Source organism: Halichoerus grypus, chromosome 9, assembly GCF_964656455.1.
Source record: "Halichoerus grypus chromosome 9, mHalGry1.hap1.1, whole genome shotgun sequence".
Taxonomy (NCBI): Eukaryota; Metazoa; Chordata; class Mammalia; order Carnivora; family Phocidae; genus Halichoerus; species Halichoerus grypus.
The window spans coordinates 50,905,731-50,926,123 of NC_135720.1; the positions used below are offsets into that span (position 1 = coordinate 50,905,731).

At 37.4% G+C, this 20,393-nt stretch overlaps 1 protein-coding gene across 1 annotated transcript in view; it reads left to right on the forward strand.

Annotated features, from left to right (window-relative positions):
- AK9 (adenylate kinase 9) overlaps positions 1–20,393 on the forward strand; it is a 133,318-nt gene that overhangs the window by 42,297 nt on the left and 70,628 nt on the right. The window contains exons 13-16 of the mRNA XM_078055862.1: positions 9,037–9,181; positions 11,523–11,636; positions 11,723–11,827; positions 13,547–13,695. Coding sequence (XP_077911988.1) covers positions 9,037–9,181; positions 11,523–11,636; positions 11,723–11,827; positions 13,547–13,695 — 513 coding nt within the window. The remainder of the gene's footprint in view (positions 1–9,036; positions 9,182–11,522; positions 11,637–11,722; positions 11,828–13,546; positions 13,696–20,393) is intronic.

Sequence of the window (20,393 nt, forward strand, 5' to 3'; positions counted from 1 at the left end):
TTTAAGGTATTCAAGTCTGTTGCCCATTTGAAATTTTTTTTGCATGTTATTGGTAGGAATTCCTTATATTGTCTATATAGAAGGTTTTTTTTGATAATAAGCATTATGAATATTTTCTACCACTCTGTGGTTTACCATTTCATATTATATTACAGTATGTGTCAGACAAAGGAATTATAATTTTAAAATATAAAGGGCGCTTACGAATCAATATGCAGATGAAGCCCCAATGGAAAAAAAATAGCAAATAAGCAATTCACAAAATAATAGATACAGTAGAATAGCCACTAATCATGAGGAAAGAATTATCACCTCCCTGATAACCAGAGAGGTGCCAAAAAACCAGAGAGATGCCACATCAATCTCACTGTTGGAGTTGAAAGATCACTATTAACACCCAATATTGATGTGTGGCTAGGATGGGGAGAAGTACATTTTCATACACTGCTGGTGAGAGTATAACCATTAGGGATGATAATTAGAAATCTGTAAGAGCCTAAAGTCCATACATATCCTTTGAACTGTCAATTCTATTTTATAAATTTTTAAGAAACTATAAAAGATATATACATAAGTGTGTTTATCATAGCCTAGTTTATAATAGCAAAAACATGTATAAGTAAGTATATATTATCAGCATTTGAGTTAAAAAGGTGTAATATGTTCATCCTAATACAATACTCTGCATCCACTAAAAAGTGATGGTGTAGATGTATATTTTTTGGCATGGAATAAAGTAATACAGGCATATTGAAGGAAAAGCAAAATGGAATCTAGAAGTATGGAAATATTATTTAAACTTAAAAGGCATATAGAAATCTACTTCTAAGATCTTAATATTCAGTATGAAGTTTATTATCTACCTTACACTGGACTTATATTCAGAATATATGTAGAATTTTAAAATTTTTTTTTATGTTATGTTAATCATACACTACATCATTAGTTTTTGATGTAGTGTTCCATGATTCATTGTTTGCATATAACACCCAGTACTCCATTCAGTACGTGCCTTCTTTAATACCCATCACCAGGCTAACCCATCCCCCCACCCCCCTCCCCTCTAGAACCCTCAGTTTGTTTCTCAGAGTCCATAGTCTCTCATGGTTCGTCTCCCCCTCCGATTTCCCCCCCTTCATTTTCCCCTTCCTGCTATCTTCTTTTTTATTTTTTTAACATATAATGTATTATTTGTTTCAGAGGTACAGGTCTGTGATTCAACAGTCTTACACAATTCACAGCGCTCACCATAGCACATACCCTCCCCAATGTCTATCACCCGGCCACCCCATCCCTCGCACCCCCCGCCCCCACTCCAGCAACCCTCAGTTTGTTTCCTGAGATTAAGAATTCCTCATATCAGTGAGGTCATATGATACATGTCTTTCTCTGATTGACTTATTTCGCTCAGCATAATACCCTCCAGTTCTATCCACGTCATTGCAAATGGCAAGATTTCGGTTTTTTGGATGGCTGCATAATATTCCATTGTATATATATACACCACATCTTCTTTATCCATTCATCTGTTGATGGACATCTTGGCTCTTTCCATAGTTTGGCTATTGTGGACATTGCTGCTATAAACATTGGGGTGCATGTGCCCCTTCGGATCCCTACATTTGTATCTTTGCGGTAAATACCCAGTAGTGCAATTGCTGGGTCGTAGGGTAGCTCTATTTTCAACTTTTTGAGGAACCTCCATACTGTTTTCCAGAGTGGCTGCACCAGCTTGCATTCCCACCAACAGTGTGGGAGGGTTCCCCTTTCTCCGTGTCCTCGGCGACATCTGTCGTTTCCTGACTTGTTGATTTTAGCCATTCTGACTGGTGTGAGGTGGTATCTCATTGAGGTTTTGATTTGGATTACCCTGATGCCAAGCAATGTTGAGCACTTTTTCATGTGTCTGTTGGCCATTTGGATGTCTTCTTTGCAAAAATGTCTGTTCATGTCTTCTGCCCATTTCTTGATTGGATTATTTGTTCTTTGGGTGTTGAGTTTGATAAGTTCTTTATAGATTTTGGATACTAGCCCTTTATCTGATATGTCATTTGCAAATATCTTCTCCCATTCTGTCGGTTGTCTTTTGGTTTTGTTGACTGTTTCCTTTGCTGTGCAAAAGCTTTTTATCTTGATGAAGTCCCAATAGTTCATTTTTGCCCTTGCTTCCCTTTCCTTTGGCGATGTTTCTAGGAAGAAGTTGCTGCGGCTGAGGTCGAAGAGGTTACTGTCTGTGTTCTCCTTTAGGATTTTGATGGACTCCTGTCTCACATTGAGGTCTTTCAACCATTTTGAGTCTATTTTTGTGTGTGGTGTAAGGAAATGGTCCAGTTTCATTCTTCTGCATGTGGCTGTCCAATTTTCCCAACACCATTTGTTGAAGAGACTGACTTTTTTCCATTGGACATTCTTTCCTACTTTGTCAAAGATGAGTTGACCATAGAGTTGAGGGTCCATTTCTGGGCTCTCTATTCTGTTCCATTGATCTATGTGCCTGTTTTTGTGCCAGTACCATACTGTCTTGATGATTACAGCTTTGTAATAGAGCTTAAAGTCCGGAATTGTGATGCTACCAGCTTTGCTTTTCTTTTTCAACATCCCTCTAGCTATTCAGGGTCTTTTCTGGTTCCATACAAATTTTAGGATTATTTGTTCCATTTCTTTGAAAAAAGTGGTGGTATTTTGATAGGGATTGCATTGAATGCGTAGATTGCTCCAGGTAGCATTGACATCTTCACAATATTTGTTCTTCCAATCCATGAGCATGGAACATTTTTCCATTTCTTTGTGTCTTCCTCAATTTCTTCCATGAGTATTTTATAGTTTTCTGAGTAAAGATTTTTTGCCTCTTTGGTTAGATTTATTCCTAGGTATCTTATGGTTTTGAGTGCAATTGTAAATGGGATCGACTCCTTAATTTCTGTTTCTTCTGTCTTGTTGTTGGTGTATAGAAATGCCACTGATTTCTGTGCATTGATTTTATATCCTGCCACTTTCCTGAATTCTTGTATGAGTTCTAGCAGTTTTGGGGTGGAGTCTTTTGGGTTTTCCACATAAAGTATCATATCATCTGCAAAGAGTGAGAGTTTGACTTCTTCTTTGCTTATTTGGATGCCTTTGATTTCTTTTTGTTGTCTGATTGCTGTGGCTAGGACTTCTAATACTATGTTGAATAGCAGTGGTGATAGTGGACATCCTTGCCGTGTTCCTGACCTTAGGGGGAAAGATCTCAGTTTTTTCCCATTGAGAATGATATTCACTCTGGGTTTTTCATAGATGGCTTTTATGATATTGAGGTATGTACCCTCTATCCCTATACTCTGAAGGGTTTTGATCAAGAAACGATGGTGTACTTTGTCAAATGCTTTTTCTGCATCTATTGAGAGGATCATATGGTTCTTGTTCTTTCTTTTATTAATGTATTGTATCACATTGATTGATTTGCAGATATTGAACCAATCTTGCAGCCCAGGGATAAATCCCACTTGGTCATGGTGAATAATCCTTTTAATGTACTGTTGGATCCTATTGGCTAGTATTTTAGTGAGAATTTTTGCATCCATGTTCATCAAGGATATTGGTCTGTAGTTCTCCTTTTTGATGGGGTCTTTGGTTTGGGGATCAAGGTAATGGTGGCCTCATAAAACGAGTTTGGAAGTTTTCCTTCCATTTCTATTTTTTGGAACAGTTTCAGAAGAATAGGTATTAATTCTTCTTTAAATGTTTGGTAGAATTCCCCTGGGAAGCCATCTGGCCCTGGGCTTTTGTTTTTTGGGAGATTTTTGATTACTGCTTCAATTTCCTTAGTGGTTATAGGTCTGTTCAGGTTTTCTATTTCTTCCTGGTTCAGTTTTGGTAGTTGATACATCTCTAGGAATGCATCCATTTCTTCCAGATTATCTAATTTGCTGGCATATAGTTGCTCATAATATGTTCTTATAATTGTTTGTATTTCTTTGGTGTTGGTTGTAATCTCTCCTCTTTCATTCATGATTTTATTTGAGTCATTTCTCTTTTCTTTTTGATAAGTCTGGCCAGGGGTTTCTCAATCTTGTTAATTCTTTCAAAGAACCAGCTCCTAGTTTCGTTGATCTGTTCTACTGTTCTTTTGGTTTCTATTTCATTGATTTCTGCTCTGATCTTTATTATTTCTCTTCTCCTTCTGGGTTTAGGCTTTATTTACTGTTCTTTCTCCAGCTCCTTTAGGTGTAGGGTTAGGTTGTGTATTTGAGACCTTTCTTGTTTCTTGAGAAAGGCTTGTATTGCTATATACTTTCCTCTTAGGACTGACTTTGCTGCATCCCAAAGATTTTGAACAGTTGTGTTTTCATTTTCAGTGGTTTCCATGAACTTTTTAAATTCTTCTTTAATTTCCTGGTTGACCCATTCATTCTTTAATAGGATGCTCTTTAGCCTCCATGTATTTGAGTTCTTTCCAACTTTCCTCTTGTGATTGAGTTCTAGTTTCAAAGCATTTTGGTCTGAAAATATGCAGGGAATGATCCCAATCTTTTGGTACTGGTTGAGACCTGATTTGTGACCTAGGATGTGATCTATTCTGGAGAATGTTTCATGGGTACTAGAGAAGAATGTGTATTCTGTTGCTTTGGGATGGAATGTTCTGAATATATCTGTGAAGTCCATTTGGTCCAGTGTGTCATTTAAAGTCTTTATTTCCTTGTTGATCTTTTGCTTAGATGATCTGTCCATTTCAGTGAGGGGGGTGTTAAAATCCCCCACTATTATTGTATTGTTGTCGATGGGTTTCTTTGCTTTTGTTATTAATTGGCATATATAATGGGCTGCTCCCATGTTAGGGGCATAGATATTTACAATTGTTAGATCTTCTTGTTGGATAGACCCTTTAAGTAGGATATAGTGTCCTTCCTCATCTCTTACTAGTCTTTGGTTTAAAATCTAATTTGTCTGAAATAAGGATTGCCACCCCAGCTTTCTTTTGGTGTCCATTAGCATGGTAAATGGCTTTCCACCCCCTCACTTTCATTCTGGAGGTGTCTTTGGGTCTAAAATGAGTCTCTTGCAGACAGCATATCGATAGGTCTTGTTTTTTAATCCAATCTGATAGCCTGTGTCTTTTGATTGGGGCATTTAGTCCATTTACATTCAGGGTAACTACTGAAAGATATGAATTTAGTGCCATTGTATTGCCTGTAAGGTGACTGTTACTGTATATTGTCTGTGTTCTTTTCTGGTCTATGTTACTTTTAGGCTGTCTCTTTGCTTGGAGGACCCCTTTCAATATTTCTTGTAGGGCTGGTTTTATGTTTGCAAATTCCTTTAGTTTCTGTTTGTCCTGGAAGCTTTTTATCTCTCCTTCTATTTTCAATAACAGCCTAGCTGGATATAGTATTCTTGGCTGCATATTTTTCTCATTTAGTGCTCTGAATATATCATGCCAGTCCTTTCTGGCCTGCCAGGTCTCTGTGGATAGGTCTGTTGCCAATCTAATGTTTCTACCATTGTAGGTTACAGATCTCTTCTCCCGAGCTGCTTTCAGGATTTTCTCTTTGTCGCTGAGACTCGTTAGTTTTACTATGAGATGTTGGGGTGTTGACCTATTTTTATTGATTTTGAGGGGGGGTTCTCTGTGCCTCCTGGATTTTGATGCCTGTTTCCTTCCCCAAATTAGGGAAGTTCTCTGCTATAATTTGCTCCAATATACCTTCTGCCCCTCTCTCTCTTTCTTCTTCTTCTGGGATCCCAATTATTCTAATATTGTTTCATCTTATGGTATCACTTATCTCTCGAATTCTGCCCTTGTGATGCAGTAGTGGTTTATCTCTCTTTTTCTCAGCTTCTTTATTTTCCATCATTTGGTCTTCTCTATCACTAATTCTGTCTTCTGCCTCCTTTATCCTAGCAGTTAGAGCCTCCATTTTTTATTGCACCTCATTAATAGCCTTTTTGATTTTGACTTGGTTAGATTTTAGTTCTTTTATTTCTCCAGAAAGGGTTTCTCTAATATCTTCCATGCTTTCTTCAAGCCCAGCTAGTATCTTTAAAATCGTCATTCTGAATTCTAGTTCCGACATCTTACTAATGTCCGTATTGATTAGGTCCCTGGCAGTCGGTACTGCCTCTTGTTCTTTTTTTTGAGGTGATTTTTTCCGTCTTGTCATTTTGTCCAGAGGACAATAGATGAATGAGAGAACACAATGCTAACAGGGTAAAAACGATCCCAGAAAAATATACACTAAACAAATCAGAAGAGAGCTGAAACCGGGGAAAAAGAAAGGGAAAGAAAGAAAAAGAAAAAAAAAGAAAAAGAAAAAGATAAAAACAAAAAACAAAACGCAGAATACGATCAAATATGATCAGACTGGTGCATAGATGAGTGCCACACTCTAGATTTTGGGCATATTTTGGTCTGTTAGAAGAAAGTGCCTCCCAAAATTTTAAAGAAAGAAAAACTTATATACGTACAAAAATAAGAGTAAATACGATGAAGGGATGGAATATGATTGTAAAGATGAAAATTATAAAAGATTTTATAAAAGAAATTGGTAAGACAAGAAGTTGGTTGAAAAAAGAAAGAAGAGGATTTAAAAAAAAAAAAGGGAGAGAATGTGATCAGGCAGGAGACTGGAACAAAGCCATACACTAGAAATTTAGGGTGTATTTTGGTCTGTTAGAAGAAACTGTATCCCAAAATTTTAAAGAGAGAATAACTTATATGTATATACCAAAAATAAGGTTAACTACTATGAAGAGATAGAATATGACTCTAAAAATGAAAAATAAAAAAGATTTTTAAAAAAAGGATTGATAAGATGTTGGTTGAAAAAGGGAAAAAGAAAAATTCAAAAAAAAGAAAAGAAAAAGAAAGTTAAAAAAGAAAAAACTTAACTTTGAAAGACTAAAGAATCATGGGATAAAAGCCATGAATTCTATGTGCAGTATTCCCCTAGCGCTGGAGTTCTGCCGTTCTCATTGATCAGTGAACTTGGTCTTGGCTGGCTGTTCTCGCTCATCTTCTGGGGGAGGGGCCTATTGCCGTGGTTCTTAAATGTCTTTGCCGGAGGCAGAATTGCCCCGCCCTTGCCATCTGGGCTAAGTAATCTGCTCAAGTGTGCTCTCGGGAGCTTTTGTTCCCTGCAAGCTTTCCGTACAGCTTTGGAGGAAGAGAGTGAAAATGGCGGCCCCCAATCTCCGCCCCGGAGGACCCGAGAGCTCCGGGCCCCGCTCCTCAGTGCGCCCCCAGAGAAAAGCAGTCAGTCACTCGCGTCTCCCCGGTCTCCGGCCGCACTCCGTGCTCACCCGGCCTGTGACCAAGCGTTTCTATCTCTGGCACCTGACCCTGTGTGGATCTCCAAACCCAGCAGATCCCTGCGGTGCGCTCCCGCACCGCTCCTCCCGGGGGAGGAAGGGGAGTCTCCCCGGATCTGCTGCTTGTTGGGTCCCAGCTGGAGGAGCAATGGCCCGACTGTGCCACGGATCACGGTTTATGGCAACCCCAAGCAGAGAGCCCGCTCCTTGGCTCCGTCTCTGCAGCCAGCTTCCCTGCTCCGATACTTGGGAGCTCTGCCGCACTCAGGCACCCCCAGTCTTTCTGTGACCCCGAGGGTCCTGAGACCACACTGTCCCAGCAAGGGTTCCGCCCCCCTCTTAGCCACTGGAGTGACGTCCCTCAGCGGAGCTGACTTCTAAAAGTTCCAATTTTGTGCTCCGGGGCTCTATCACTTGCCAGAAGCGGCCGATGGAGGCCCCTCCCCCGCCGTCTATCCTCCCAAATATCACCTCGGATTCACTTCTCCGCACGTCCTACCTTCCAGAAAGCGGTCGCTTTTCTGTTCAGAGAGTTGCTGCTATTCTTTTCTTCGATCTCCTGTCGAGTTTGTAGGTGTTCAGAATGGTTTGATCCCTATCTAACTGAATTCCTGGGACCAGACGAAATTTAGGTCTCCTACTCCTCCACCATCTTGCTCCTATATATAGAATTCTAATCCAGTTTTTTAAATGGGCAAAAGTTGAACATATGATTAAAACAGAAGGTAAGTGAATGACCAATAGCACATAAAAGAAGCTCAAACTTATTTGTGATTAGGGGACTGTAAATTTAAACTATAATGAAATACTTCACACCCACTAGAATGGCTATAATTTAAAAGATTCACAAAACCAAGTTTTGGTGAGGATATGGAGTTAACTGCAATTTCCATAATTGCTGGTAGGAATGTAAAATAGTTCAACCACTTTGGAAACAGTTTAATGGCTTATTATAAAATCAAATATACACTTACCATATGACCCATTAATTCCACTTCTAGGTATTTGTCCAAGAGAAATAAAAATGTATGTCCACAAAAAGACTTACTCAGAAATGTGCATTACTAGTCTATTTATAACAGCTCCAAATTGGAAAAGCCCAAATGCCCATCAAAGATGAATGGATTAAAAAACAACAACAACAACTGTGGCATAGTCACACAGTGATACTACTCAATAATAAAAAGGAACAGATTACTGATATATACAATTACACTGGTGAATCTCAAAAACATTGTGCTAAGGGCGGGAAAGCTTGGAAAAGATTACATACTGTATGATTCCATTTATATGAAATTGTAGAAAAGGCAAAACTAATATATACTGACAAAAACAAAGTGGGCCAGGAACTGACTATAAGGAAGCATGAGGGAACTTTCGGGGTGATGTAAATGTTCTATATCTTGATTGTAGTTGTTGTTATGTGTATGTGTTTGTCAAAACTCATCAAACTGTATACGTAAAATGGATGCTTTTTATTGTATGTAAGTTATACATTCAAAATTGATTTTTTTTAAAAATTTGTGTAACTTGAATATATATTACATGATACATATCTAAGTATATCATACTACATGAAAAGTGTGAATTTCTGTGAAAGCATGTACTCAAAAATCATTAAATTCTGAAAATAACATATCTCAAGTGGCATTAAGATGTTTGAGGTAGATAAGTATAGATGTAGTTGAACAATGTTTAATATTCACAGTGATTTGTGCTTCCGTTGGTTTTCTCAAATATTCTTTGCAGGTAATTGACTATGCCAAGCTTGTTCAGCCGCGTTTTGATAAAGCCCTTGAAACATTAGTGAGAGATACGATAGCGGAGGCCACTAAAGCAGCTATTAAAGCTGTGAGAGAGCAGCTCTTCATAAAGCTACAAGCTAAAAGACAAGGTGAACCATCTCTGTCACATGTGTGTTCTAAGCAGAGGTCAACAATTCAGCCTGGCTGCCCAAAGGCTGGGACTTGCTTTGCTCGCCCTGGTATCCCTGGCACCTTGTACAGTGCAGTCTCTTAATAATTGATTGAAGACATGAATATACATAAACCTGACTCAAATAGAGAAAAGATTTCAGTCCTAGACCTCTAAGGAAAGGAATCAGAAAGAGCTTCCAAATTTGGATTTACTTTTGTGGATTTGCTTGCTGGGCAGAGACTGAATAGAAGTTACACCTTTATTGACTCCACTTGATTCTTGTGGAGTTTACATTGTTGCTGCTGCTGCTGTGGCTGTTTTACTATGTAAATGTGGGTCAGCCCCAATTGTAATTAGTTTTTTCTATTTGGAGAATAATTTCAAGTTCAAAACAGTCATAAGGCAATGAAACTGGAAGAAGCCTTAATGATCAATTAACACAATTCTTTAACTTTACAGATAAGGAAAACTTTTTATATAAATTGGGAAGCTTCTATCATTTTCTCTGCTTGAAACTTTAAATAGCAAAGAAATTATCTCTTCCTACATGGCAATGTTGAGCTTTTGCTAGGAAAGAACAGGTTATTTGCCTAATAAATCTGTCTCTTCTTTCTCAGCAGCCTATAAACAAGTGAAAGAGTCCAACATGGTGCCCAAGGGATTACAAAAACAACAGCAAAAAGACCAGCATTAAAATTACACGCCATCCTTGGGGTGCCTGGGTGGCTCAGTTGGTTGTCTGCCTTTGACTAAGTCATGATCCTGGGCTCCTGGGATTGAGCCCTGCCTCCCGGCTCCCTGCCCAGGGGGCAGTTTGCCTCTCCCACTCCCTCTGCTCCTCCCACCACTCCTACACGCTCTTGCTCTCTCTCAAATAAATAAAATCTTTAAAAAAAAAAAATTAGGAATAGCATGGAGGACCACAGGGGAAAGGAGGGAAAACTAAATGGGAAGAAACCAGAGAGGGAGACAAACCATGAGAGACTCTGGACTCTGGGAAACAAACTGAAGGTTACAGAAAAGAGGGATGGAGGGATGGGATAACCAGGTGATGGGTGTTAAGGACGGCACGTGTTGTGATAACCACTGGGTGTTATATATAACTAATGAATCATACGTAACTAATGAATGGTTGAATACTACATCAAAAATTAATGATGTACTATATGTTGGCTAACTGAACATAGTAAAATAAAAAATTACATGCCATCCAAACGATCATCCAGATGATACAGAATGAATTTGTTTTTAGTATATTATCTTCAAAATGAAAACCAGAAGTTTATTAAATACTCATGGACAATTCACAAACTAAAGCTTGAGAAATATTGGCAAAGACTATTAAGATGGCTTTTTATTCAACTTAAGGCTGGACAAAATGAATTCATTAATTCATTCACCCTTGTACTCTGTGTTAGACATGATTCTAGGTACTGGCTACAGAGGTGAGCAAGACACATGAAGCTCCTGTCTTAGTGGTTGTTACATTTTAATGGAGGTTGGGGGTCAGGGAACAAGTGAACAGATAGAAAAAATGTAACACTGTACTGGGTCAGGCAGTGACTGGGGCAGGGGGCTGGAGTGTGAGGCTGAGCAGGGAAGACCTCTCTGAAAAGAGGACATTTAACTGAAACCTGGATCAAGAAGGAACTAGCTGGGCTCCAGGAGGAAGAACAGTGATTGATGATGTTTCTTGGAGTCTGTAGTGATTCCTTTCACATCAAATTATGGCATGAAATCATAGATTTTAGATCTTTCCACATATTGCTTTCTCCCACCAGAATATAGAAATAGATGCCATCTCTCATACACCGCAAACTTAAAATTCTCTTTTTCTTTTTCAAATTCCATAATTTAGAATTCGGATTTAGAATAAATCTGACAGTAGGGTTCTTAAACTTTTCTAGTTGGAATTTTCATGCTGGTTCCACTGATTTGCTAGTTTTGCTAATTTTACTCCCAGTATACTTTTAAGAAAAATTTGTCAGTGGAGATTATTGAGGTTTTTTAACATAGAAAATTCTATAATACAGAGGAAGGCAGCTAACATGCATTAGACTTCCTGTGTGCCAAGCATTTTCTCAGTGTTTGAGTCTATTATCTCATTTAATCCTTACAGCAATGCTTTTGGCTTGATCATCCTCATTTTGCCCAGTAGAAATTGAAACAGAGAGATCAAATGATTTGCCAAAGCCACACTGCCTGAGTCAGAACTCACACTCAAGTCTGTCTGTCTTTAAAGCAGAAGATTTAATCACTATCCCTGTCTGCTTACCCCTAACTATATTTTGCTAACACAGCCCATTACTGTCTTTTAGCACAGTCAACTTCAAGAATACTTGAAAGAGAATTTGAAAGGAAAGATTATGACAAGTTCCAATCTGATGCATATAAGAGTTTAGAAGAGTCACGGTCTTCATTTGATGAAGATGGTAAAAAAATATATTCTGATGTTCTTGGCCAAATCTTTCCTAATCTAAACAGATTAGCTGATAAAGCATATTATTCTTTCATGCAGTGTTCACTCATGAATCCCAAAAAGATCGTTTTTTAGAAGACAATGAAGACAAAAAGATTTCAGAAAATGTCTTCGATGATCAAGCCTCTAAAACTGGTAAAGATGGTAACAAAATGAATGGCTCAGTGCACCTGGGTGGCTCAGTCGGTTAAGTGTCTGCCTTTGGCTCAGATCATGATCCCAGGGTCTTGGGCTCGAGCCCCGCATCAGGCTCCCTGCTCAGTGGGAAGCCTGCTTCTCCCTCTTCCACTCTCCCTGCTTGTGTTCCCTCTCTCGCTGTCTCTCTCTCTGTCAGGTAAGTAAATAAATTATTTAAAAAAAAAAAAAAAGAATGGCTCATGCCTTGCTTATGGATCTTATTTCCATTTATTTCATATTTTATCATGTTTAACGTTGAAACTTAAAATTATCCCAAAAATTGGACACTTAGGTTGAAAAATAGTTTTTCTCTTACAGAGTTAAACTGAACAGCTATAGAAAGAAAGAGATTTATTAGAATGAAGAAAAAACTAATAAGATAATAAATTATTTCTTAAAATCTGTCTCATGTACTGGAATCAGAACATCACAAACCTAGAGTTTGAGCTGTGAAATGTTACTATTTAGTGCTATGTACCCTTATAAAATTTTTCCATTCACATATTAACATAATTGAAAGCATACGATGTAAACTATTTTTACCTTTTTTGATTCATAATACAACATTTAATTATATTATTTCATTAAGAAATATTTTAATCCTCATTTTAAATTACTGCACTATTTCCGTGTTCATAGGTAATAGTTTTAAGTAGTTCTTTATGTTGTAAACTTATTTTTCAGATTTTTTTTTTTGCTACTACAAATAATGCTTTAATGAATTTTTTCATTGTCTGCATGTTGACATAGGTATAATCACTAGTTTAATGAGTATGAAGTTATAGGCAGAGTCAAGTTGCTTTGCATAAAAGTTATTCCAAATTATGTTCCCCTCAGTAATATACAAAATATGTGTTATTGTTTCCTTGGTATATTCTCTATAATTTTAATTTTTATTTGATGATTTCTGAAATTTAATATTTTAATATTTGTTAGCCATTTATATTTCTTCTTTTCTGAGGTGACCATTTTTGTCTTTTGCTCATTTTTCTAAATTGTCCTATCAGTTATATGTTTCTGTAAAAACTTTCTGTATTAGTCACTTATTTTTCATATTTTTTTTCTACATTGGGTCATTTGTCTTTTAAATCACTTTGATGTTTTTGAAGTAGAGGGGCTGCCAGTCTTCTGTCTAATTAGAGGAGTGGATGAATACTTATATCCTGATGCAGCCCGTGAGCCAACGTAGCTGTGTAGAGTCTTTCAGCATGCAGTGAGGGCAAGCATGAAGTATAACACTTGAAAAACCAGCCTGTGCCACCTTCTCTTCCATCCCTGCCAACTTGCCTACCTCTTTTCCTCTTGCTGTTTCACATGGTCCCATGCTTGTAATTGGAAGTATTCCTCTTGTTTTCTGATTCATTACCTTGATGTTCATGATTTAGCTTGACCCTGGAATCCTTTGGTCCCTATGTCTTCTACCTGGCTTCCTGGGTTTTGACTCCTGCTGGACATGACTTCTTACCTCATTCACTTTCATTCTGATGCACTGGCTCCAAGCCACTGCTCTGATGTTTTATGTTTCCTGACTTAACATTTCCTCCTCAGTCTATTTCCCCCTTCTTGGAGCATGTACTGCAGTAACACAAAGATAGTAATTTTTGGATCAAGTATTAATAATCATGTTCTATTGCAAGTAGCATTGTCCACTAAAATTATTAATGGCATTAGGTTATTTTACTTTAGATGCATTAGAAGACTCAATAGAAGAGGTAACTGCAGAGCATCCAGAGGTTATTTCTATGATAGAGGAGACTGTGAAAATGACAAAGGATATGAACTTTGAACAGCCATATGAAAAACATGCTGAAATCTTAGAGGAAATCATCAAAGAGGTAAGAAGTCCAGATCCAAATGCTTATGTTCTTTGGTAGTTTTTAATGTATCAACAATTATGCAATATAATTTCATAGGTTTGATATTAATCCTTCTTTAACTTTTATTTTCTTTAATTGAGTTCAGTTCATTAAAATATGGTGCCTATGAAGCCAGTACCAAAGTTAGATATTTCTTCTATGAGCTAATTAGTTGTAAACTGAGACAAATTTCACTCCATAGCTAACTTATTTCATCCAACCACCTTGAACATGCATTCATAGGGGAAATGGATGAACACACAAGTGCTTGTCCAACCTAAGGGGAAATTAAAGCCTCAGATGCTATGTCCTATCGCTGGCAAATCAGAAGGTTTATCTTTGGCTTATAAAGAACAAGATATCCACATAGGTCTATTTTGTATAGATCCAAGAGATCTTGAGTAAGCATTCACAGCAAAAGTCAAAGACAACAAATCTGTTTTGGGCTTTCAATGAACTTCTTTGGTATTTCTCTGTAATTTGAGAATTATGTAATTTAAAATTATATGAGAAGAAAAAAAATATTCTATGAGACTATAGAACCACTCTATAACACATTGGGTGGGCTCCTTGAGCCCCAGGCTGTACCCAAGGTAAGTTGCTGTCCCCCTCTGAGCTTCCCATAGAGATCTTTCAACTTCTGCATCCCTTCAGGTTGTTCTGTCGTCAGTTGGTTCCTTCAGAAGCATTCTGAGAACCTACTATTTGCCCCCTTAATGTGCTAGATTCTAGGGATATGAAGATGAATTAAACATAGCTCTTTAAGGAGCCATCAGTCAGGTGCAGAAGGCTGATGTATAATCCAATATTTGAGTTATCATGTACTATGTGGTAAGTAGATATATACAAGGTGTAGGAATCCCACCTACCGTCAGGACTGTTATCTCTGCATGGAAAGTGAGACAAAGTATCCCAGAGGAGAGATAGGCAAGTGAGGGACATCTTTAGCACTGTGGAAGTCCCATCCTTGCCCTTCGCTGAGGATTTCCTCCATTCTCTTCAGAGTTTATTCTGGAGGATACAAATCTACAAGGAGTACTAAAACACCTCTGATACAGGAATGTATATAGTGTCATTAGATGATAAACTGCCACTCTGGGATTGTGGAGGAGTCTAAATCACATGAGGTTTTAACATCAAATCTCATATCAGATTGTCTTTCTCAAGAGAACAGAGACCTGTGCAGGAGACTTTGACTTGTCATCAGTTTTGATGGTCTCTGTGAGTAGTAAGACTATTCCTAAAAAGTAGCTAGACTGGTGGGAGGGTTGGAGTGGCTGGGTGATAGACATTGGGGAGGGTATGTGCTATGGTGAGCGCTGTGAATTGTGTAAGACTGTTGAATCACAGACCTGTACCTCTGAAACAAATAATACATTATATGTTAAAAAAAAAAAAAAAGATAGCAGTAAGGGAAAAATGAGGGGGGGTGGAAATTGGAGGGGGAGACAAACCATGAGAGACTATGGACTCTGAGAAACAAACTGAGGGTTCTAGAGGGGAGGGGGTGGGGGGATGGGTTAGCCTGGTGATGGGTATTAAAGAAGGCACGTACTGAATGGAGCACTGGGTGTTAGATGCAAACAATGAATCATGGAACACTACATCAAAAACTAATGATGTAATGTATGGTGATTAACATAACATCATAAAAAAAAAAAAAGTAGCTAGACTGAACCTAAAACTGCTCAAAAAAAAAATAAAGTCCTTAAAAAAAGGTAGCGAGATAAAGAGATAGGCTCCTTTATGTCATTTGTTCATTTTTAATAGTTTTTATTTGTTTTCATTTGCAGTTCTTTATGTGTTCTGAATATGAGTCCTTTGTTAGATGTATTGCAACTATCTTTACAAATATATTCTATTCTGAATAATAGGAGTTAATTTGAATGAAGTCCAATTGATTAACTTTTTCTTTCATAGTTAGTGCTTCTTATGCCCTGTTTCAGAAATCTTTGGCTGTCCAAGTTCAGGAAGATATATATTCTCCTAGGTTTTCTTCTGTAAATTTTGCTTAGCCTTTCATATTTAGAGCTAAAATCGATTTTGAATTAATTTTGTGTATACAAAAAATATATCCAAATGGCCAATAAGCATATGAAAATGTACTCAACATCATTAATTATCAGAAAACTACAAATTAAAACCACAACATGAGGAAGGGGATGAAGAGATACAAACTTACAGTTATGAAAGAAGTCAAGGGGATAAAAAATACAGCATAGGGAATGTAGTCAGTAATATTATAATGACTTTGTATGGTGATAGAACAGATGGTAACTACATTTATCATGGTGAGCATTTTGTAATGTATTTAATTGTAGAAGCACTATGTTGTACACCTGAAACTAATATAATATTGTATATCAATGATACTTCAATAACAAATAATTATAATACATACATACATATATACTCTTACAGTTGTGTACCAGCACCATTTATTGAAAAGACCAACCTTTCCCCACTATGATTTAGTGGCTATATCTGTATGGTCTATTTCTGGATACTCCATTCTGTTCCATGGACCTATTTGTCTATCTGCACTCCACTACTACACATATTAACTACTGTAGCTTTTTACTAAATCTTGAAATCTGGAAGGCGGAATCCTTCAACAGCTTGTTTGTCCTGTCACTGCCTCCTTCCCTGTGTCATAAGTTGTTTCGTTCTGCTTGCTTTTTCAAGAGTATCTTGGCTATTATAGGTCCTTTTTACTTCCACATAAATTTTAGAATCATCAACTTTCACACACATGCAAACACACACACACACTTACACCTGCTGGAGTTTTGATTGGGTTGTATTGTATCTATAAATAAATTTGATGGAAACTACCATCTTCACAATATTGGGTCTTCTAATCCATGAGCATAGAATAGCCTTACTTTATCTTGGTCTTTAATTTCTCCCAGTGTTGTTTTGTAGTTTTCAGTGGAGAGGTCTTCAGTGTCTCTCATTAGATTTATTTTTAGGTATTTGATGTATTTTGATCCTATTTTAGATATTGTTGTGGTCCTATTTTGGTTTCCAATTGTTGTTTCTGTAATTGTTTTTTTATCCTGTTTTTCTATTGTGCCTCCCACTAAATTTCATTTTCTGATCTAAAGCTCATAGCCCATATGCAGAACAGGTATGAATGATGCACTTGGGTCCAATGTATGATCCTGTCCAGGAAAAGTGAATAGGTTTTATTTCATTTGCAAACTGGAGAGTTAGGCATGGCTCCCTGGAGTCATGGGTTAAGGAAGATTCTGAAACACGTCTGTATCTCAGCTCCTTTTAGAATCTTTTAGAATTACAGTTTAACAATATTTTGCAGCCTTAAAAATACAGAAATAATGATGTGTCATTTCTACCAAAGAGAAAGAAGAGTCACTGCTTTGCAATGGAGAATGCACATTTTTCCACACTAAATCATTTGCACTTTTACCTGGTTTCCGCCTTGATGAGCTACAGAGCACACAATACAAGCAGAGGCTGGGGGACACTGGGAACTTCTTCCTGCTCCTATTTGCTTGTGTTAACTGAAGCTGTTACCTAGACTTATGCCAGAGTTATTTGCCCCGTACCTCACAGAAAAATGTCAAGGGGACAACATCAAGGAAAGTGAGGCTTTTGTGTCTAACCTGCCACTGTACGTTTTCTAGCCCATGACCTATCCAGCTGCGCATCGTAACCACGGCCTATTTCTCTAGTCACTGCAGCCTTCCCCGTGTGATACGTCATTTTTGCTCTGCTTCCCTCATCACATGGTTTTTTCTCAAAAACATCTCCATTTCTGCCCTTGTATCTGTGTTCTTCACATGGTCATTATATTTTTCTATGCCCCCCCCCCCCCCCCGCTACGTCTCTCTGTGTAATGTACCTTCCCTGATTCTCCCAGTCTCTTCTCTTAATCACTCTCTCCCTAGGTATGTTTTTTCAGTGATAAGTATTTGGATATACAAGTGATAAACACATCTTTGTGTGTATATCTATAATCACATATATATGTATATACATATATATATTCACAAGTAGTAAAATTAAGAGTAAACATGAAATAGCATAGAATAAGGGAATGCAGAAATAGTATGTTTAAATGAAGGGGAAAAAATTTTATTAAGTTAAAAATCACAAAGGGATAGAAGGATGAATAGTGCATGAAAATGTTATACCATTTTTCTAAATATTGCTTTCTCCCACTCACCCCTCCCCTGAGGATGTCCAAAGAGAATGCAACTTTATTTTCAACTGGTCAGACATCTGAGAGCCCACTTCCATGGCTCTGGTGCCGGCCAGGCCAGACACAGACCATACACAAATGCTTCCCCGGGCCCCCTCCCTACCACTTGCCCCACAAGGCTCAGAGTCCTGCCACGCCTCCTGCTGGGCCATACACTCTGTACTTCTTTCGGATATGAAATCTTAAGGAAGGTTCCCTCTTCTCTCCACAATGATCTCAACTGGGGAATCTCCCTCAATAGATTCCTACACCAAAGCTGTTTTGCTGATACGTCTAAAACCTGTATCCTCAGGCACCCAAGTCCTCACCCCCTGAAACTTTCCTCCCCTCAGCATTGAAATGTCCAGGCGTGAGTGCCTTGTGCACTTGCCCCCTACCTGGTGTCAGCGATCTATTTCCCTGAGGCAGTGGATGTGCCCATAATGCTTCACTTCTCCCTTCCCTCTGAGTCACTTGAGATAAAGTCAGAAAGACAACTTCCACATTTGGACCTGCACAAACACAGTGGAAAAACTTAAAGCAAAAGCTCAATAGAGAGGCTACTTAATAATGATTCTCTCTATGAAAAAAACCATGAAAATCATAATTTTAGGACAAAGGTCAAAAAATATTTATAATAAATATGACCTATTAATTCCTTAATACAAAGATTTCTTACAAATCAAGGAAAATGGAATACCCTAATATAAAAGCAGGAAAAAGATACAGATTGTTTCATCAAAGAAGAAATGCAAATGGTTAATTGAAAATTTTAATGTTCAAATTTCGAGAAAATTATGAAACTTAAAACAGTGAGATATAAATTCTTACCTATCAAATTGCCAAAGATTTTTAAAAATGTGTAACAATCCATACCAGTGAGGCTATAATGAGATGGTCACATAGGAGAAGTGAAAATTGATACAGATGTTTTGGAAACAATGTGGCAATGTGTGTGAAAGACCTTTAAAATGTTCATACCTTTATGAACCTAAAAACACATCTTCTAGGAATCTAACCTAAAAAAATATATAACATTTGGGCATAGATTTGCATATACAGATGTTCATCACAGTGTTATATTAAAATTATAAATTATGTAAATGTTTAAGAGTGAGAGAATGATTAAACAAATTAAGATCTATTCATTTGATAAAATACTATGAAGGCATTAATTTTTTCAAAAAAATTTGAATGAGATGGAGAAATTACAAATTATATCTCAATGTTGCTTTCATTTTCATATCTTTGAAACTGGACAGTAAGATTTTCGTTAACCATTTATATTTTTTCAGTTTTATTGAGTTGTATTTGACATATAACATTGTATTAGTTTAAGGTGTATAACATAATGATATGATATATGTATATATTGTGAAATGTTTACCACAATAATTTTCGTTAACACCCATCACTTCACACATTTAGTTTTGTGTATGTGTGATCGGAATTTCTAAGATCTACTCTCTTAGCAACTTCCAAATATACAATATAATATTGTTAACTGTAGTCAAACCATGCTGAATATTACGCCCCCGGGACCTATTTATAACTATAAATTTGTACCTTTTGACCACCTTCACCCATTCTCCCCAGCCCCACCCCTGCCTCTGGCAACCACCAATCTGTTCTCTGTTTCTAGGAGTTCGGTTTTTTTAGGTTCTACATATAAGTGAGATTATACAGTATTTGTCTTTCTCTGACTTATTTCATTTATATTTCTTTTTTACAGCTTTCTCTTTTTTCCCTTAATTCTGTTAAGCATTTCAAAGTGCTTAAAAAAAATTTTTAGAAGACTCTTCAATCTGAAACTAATGATACACTATATGTTAACTAATTGAATTTAAATAAAATAGTTAAAAGTTAAAAAGAATTTTTTAAAAAGGACCTTTCATTCAGATGGAAATTCATAAAGTAGGTAATCTTAAATTCTGCAGAGGCCAGTGAATTATACCCTTTCTTGTGACATCTCTTCCCCTTTGACTTCAAATATCCTGTGATTACCTGATGACACACAAACTTGAACCGCTCAGAGTTGGTGTATTCACAGGTCCACATTACTAATTTCCATACTTGCACTGAAGCTGTAGCTACTGCTCTGCCCGAGGGGGTTTGGGGACAAAGTTTAGCAGAACTCCCTAAGCACCTGCAAGGTTTATTTTGACCCAGTTCCTTCCTACTGCTTTTAGTAACCGTATCAGTACCTTCTCAGCTCTCACACTGAGGAATGAAAAGTAAAAGGGAAGTGAAGAGTGTTGTCACGAAAACAGGCAAGCTGGACTGGGTCCTTGCTACTCAAAGAGGGGTCCATGGACCACTGTCACCTAGGAGCATGTTCGAAATGCACACTCCTGGGCCCAAGACCTCCTAAATCAGGATCTGAATTTTGTAATACAGAATAACAGATAGCAAAAATGTACTGTTATATTTATTTAATAAAGGCTTTTGCTTCCCATTCTTAATTTTAAACACT